General features: G+C 34.1%; 1 protein-coding gene across 1 annotated transcript; it reads left to right on the forward strand.

Annotated features, from left to right (window-relative positions):
- Positions 1-1,070: 1,070 nt before the first annotated feature.
- On the forward strand, positions 1,071-1,958 carry LOC140015573 (uncharacterized). The gene has a single exon (XM_072068256.1). The coding sequence runs from the start codon at positions 1,254-1,256 to the stop codon at positions 1,914-1,916; it is 663 nt and encodes a 220-aa protein (XP_071924357.1). The 5' UTR covers positions 1,071-1,253; the 3' UTR covers positions 1,917-1,958.
- The last annotated feature ends 1,814 nt before the right edge of the window (positions 1,959-3,772 follow it).

The raw sequence follows: 3,772 nt of genomic DNA on the forward strand, positions 1-3,772 counted from the left end.
TTTATGTGCTATTTGCCTTCAACACTATGAAGGGTTTTATTTGTAAAAATGGTTTCAAGAATAGTATTTGCTTTTACTATCTCTCTACTATACAAATGACTATTGGCTACAGAATAAATCTTTATCAACTTTCATCCCATCACTTTTAAAATTGTTCCAATTTAGTATGTTTTTTCTTGGTTTTATTCTGTAAAAATTTTTATACTTTAAGAATATCCCAAAAACACCTCAAATAACACCATAAAAAACATCTAGAATAAAAGTTTTTCATATATATTGTTACAATAAAATATTTTAAAAACACTCCCGAAAATAGCTAATGCAAATGGAGCCTTCATTTTTTTTAAAGCCTAAGGGTATTAAGGGCACTAAAATAGTCTCTATCCTCTAACATGAATTTTCTAATATTACTTTTGGTTAGAAAGCCTAATAATTGTTACCAAAATGTCAATTCGAGAGGTGCTAAATGAGATTTTGAAAACCTTAAGGGAGTTAAGTGATATTTCATGAAATCTCAGGAAAGGTTTATAAAATTAGTCCTAAAATTATAGTAGCAGCATATATCTTTTAGATGCAAAAGTAGTATAGCATTCCCGCTTTTTAAGTAAAGCTAGCTAAATCACTAAGATTGACTCGTAAATCATAATAGGAGAGAGCTCTTAGAATTTTCTGTGTTGTCAGGTTTAGATTTTGAATTTTGTACTTGACACTTGAGAGTGGAAAGGGGTAGGGTGGGAGGGTTAAAAAATATAAAGGTCTTTGAGACCCGGCTTTGCGTGTAAATTACCAAGATACACTTCTAGCTAGCTTGAGGTTCTTTTTTAACCATTTTTTCCCCCAATGCATGTTACCTATATGTTGGACATTACATCACTCTGCCTCGCACTCCCCATTATTCAAATCATAAACGCCAAAATAAATAAAAAATAAAGCAACAAAAGATAAAATTAAGAATAAAGAAAGAAAGACGGATACTATAATACTAGTGCAAATGAAGAAGCAAGGAAGGGACACAATAATAATAATAAAGTTCTCAATTTTCATCCATCCATCCATCCATCCATCCTTCCTTCCTTGCTAGTACTATTTACCTCCAATGTCCCATCTCTATTTCTTTCCCAACTCTCTCTTCCCCTGTGTATTCTTACACAAACACACACACCACACACATTCACACACCATTACAAACACAGCGTATTGGCTACAAAAGTTCACAGAAACTGTGAGATAATATAATCAAGACTGGAGGAGAAATGGGAAATGGATACAACTACAACCACCACCTTCATCAGCAAAGTTTCTATAACAAGAACTCATTCTTGCCACTTCTATGCCGAGTTTCCATCAAGGATGTCAAGTTAAGAGAGTACAAAGATCGTTCATGCTCCTTCTCCGACGACCCTTCATCCCCTAAAGTTAGTTGTATGGGTAAAGTCAAGAAAACCAACCGGTTAATCGGCTTTTCAACACCCTATAGGCTCACGGCCGCAACCGCTACAACAGCCACCACCACCGCGAAAACCAACACAAATCACCAAGGCCATTTTAAGTACACAAAGCTCAGAAGATTGTTTTCCGGCAAAAACCTCATAACTAGCTTGCCGGCCACCACCAGCAGCAGCAGCAGTAATAACACCAGGTACGGTGCTGGGAATGCTAGGAGCTGCAGAGAGATCATCCTGAGGAGAAGTGGTTCAAGAAGGTCTTCGAAGATTAACAATGATGATGGTGGTATTGATCATGTGAACATTAGTGAACTGGATCCCCCATTGCCGGTGATCAAGAAGGTGCAGCAGCCATGTGAAGTGAATCTGTGGAAGAGAAGATCTGGTGGCCCGGCACTGAAAAGTTTACAGATTGAACAGATTCATGTACCTAGGAACAATCACCTGCCACTGCCAGCACAAACTGTGTAATCATATTGGGGATCCAAATTTCAATTGAAAGGTATTCCAAAAGTTTTGAAAAGGTAATATTGACTTGTTGTAATTTTTTTTAAAATTTTTAATTTGTTATAGACATTAAATTGTAAAATTGGATTCAGATCCAAGTAATCCAATACCCATTTTTCAATGAGTTACATAATTTTGAAGTAATTAATACTTGTAGGTAATTACTTAAATTTTATGGAATTTTTTTTTATCTTTTTCATTTTTGTGGTGCTACAAAATTATATAATTAGTCTTCTATATATGAACATAGTTAATTACTTGAGTCAATACCCACCTACCCCAGTCCACAAATGAAAAAATTGCTTTTTTGTGGTCTAACTTTACAAATTAGTAAATATTCTTGATTTCTAAACTTCACATATTTATGCAGAGAGGTGGTTAAACAAGATTCCTATTTGGTTGTTTATACAGCTTTCTAATAGTGAAGAAGGAAATTATGGTCAATGATAAGGACAAATCAACAATTCTCGCTGTGGTTAAAGCCCACTTTTGTGGTGTAAGATGTCCACTTGTGCTAAACTCGATCAGGTCAAACCACTATAGTTCAGCTCCTCTCATTTGTCTTCATGTTTCTTGACGTTTTCATAATACAACATGCTAAAGGGCTCCACGACACTGCACTGGGGCCTGAGCGAAACCTGGGGTCAGAAGTGGAGTGTGAACATCCAGAAGAAAAAAAAAATGTTTTCAAAATGAAGGATCCGATCCAATTTTGTTCAGGTTTTCTCTTACTGAGTGTAGGTTTTGCTAAATTGTTTACTAAGTTTTACATTACGCTAATGACCCAAAAAGAGTTCTCAAACTTTACTAGAGAACTCCATTTGATCCTCCAATCTTGATTTGAGACAAAACCATTCCTTAACTTTATTATGCAGCCGATCTGGTTCCTTCACTTTAATAGGGCAAGATCATCCTTTAACATTTATTATTGGGCCAACTTGATCTTCCAAATTTTCAATGATCAGTTTAAAGAGGGGAAAATTTTTACTCCACACTATTAATCGCTGATCCAAGTCTTATAATTGACAAGAAAAGAAAACCTTAAAAGTCAAACAAAATATAGATCGTGAAAGAGGGAAAATGCTTACAACAAAAATTAATTAGTCCAACTTAACTTTTGTCATGAAACAATTAAATAGGAATGAATGTCCATTAAAGTTTCCTATGTCTATTGAATTCTCGCAAGGATAAAATTGAATTCCCCCAAGGATAAAAGAGTTAGTATAGATGACGATTTGGTTTTCCTATACAATTAATTTTATAACCTCTCTTATATTTAGAGGTTAATCTTTTAGTTTTATTCAGTGTTCTCTATAATAGAGGTGATTGAACATCTCTTTGTAAGCTTTGATTGCTTTGAGTTAATAAAAGAATAGTTCACTACTTTTGTCTACTTCTCTCTATTTTATTTTATCCTACATCTTGTTATTTTATTAGTTTTATAACACGTTATCAACACGAATCTCTACTTTTAAGCAAAATGTGAAAATGGAGTCTCTACTTGAACAAACACGAGATTTTGTCTAAATTCTGCCCGTATTTCTTCAAGTAACTTCTGAGGTAAATTTCTAACTCAAAAACTTATTTTAATTTCCTATGGCTAATCTTACAAAACAAGAGTTCATACCTCTTGATATTTCTGGAAAAAATTATTTATCATGGGTATTGGATGTTGAAATTCATCTCGAGGCAATAGGTCTTGGTAATCCTATTATTGAAAAGAATGAATCTTCAAACCAAGACCGTGCCAAAGTTATGATTTTCCTCTGTCATCATTTAGATGAAGGATTAAAAATAGAGTATCTTACTATTAAAGATCC

This window comes from Coffea arabica, chromosome 10c (genome assembly GCF_036785885.1).
Source record: "Coffea arabica cultivar ET-39 chromosome 10c, Coffea Arabica ET-39 HiFi, whole genome shotgun sequence".
In the NCBI taxonomy this organism is placed as follows: domain Eukaryota; kingdom Viridiplantae; phylum Streptophyta; class Magnoliopsida; order Gentianales; family Rubiaceae; genus Coffea; species Coffea arabica.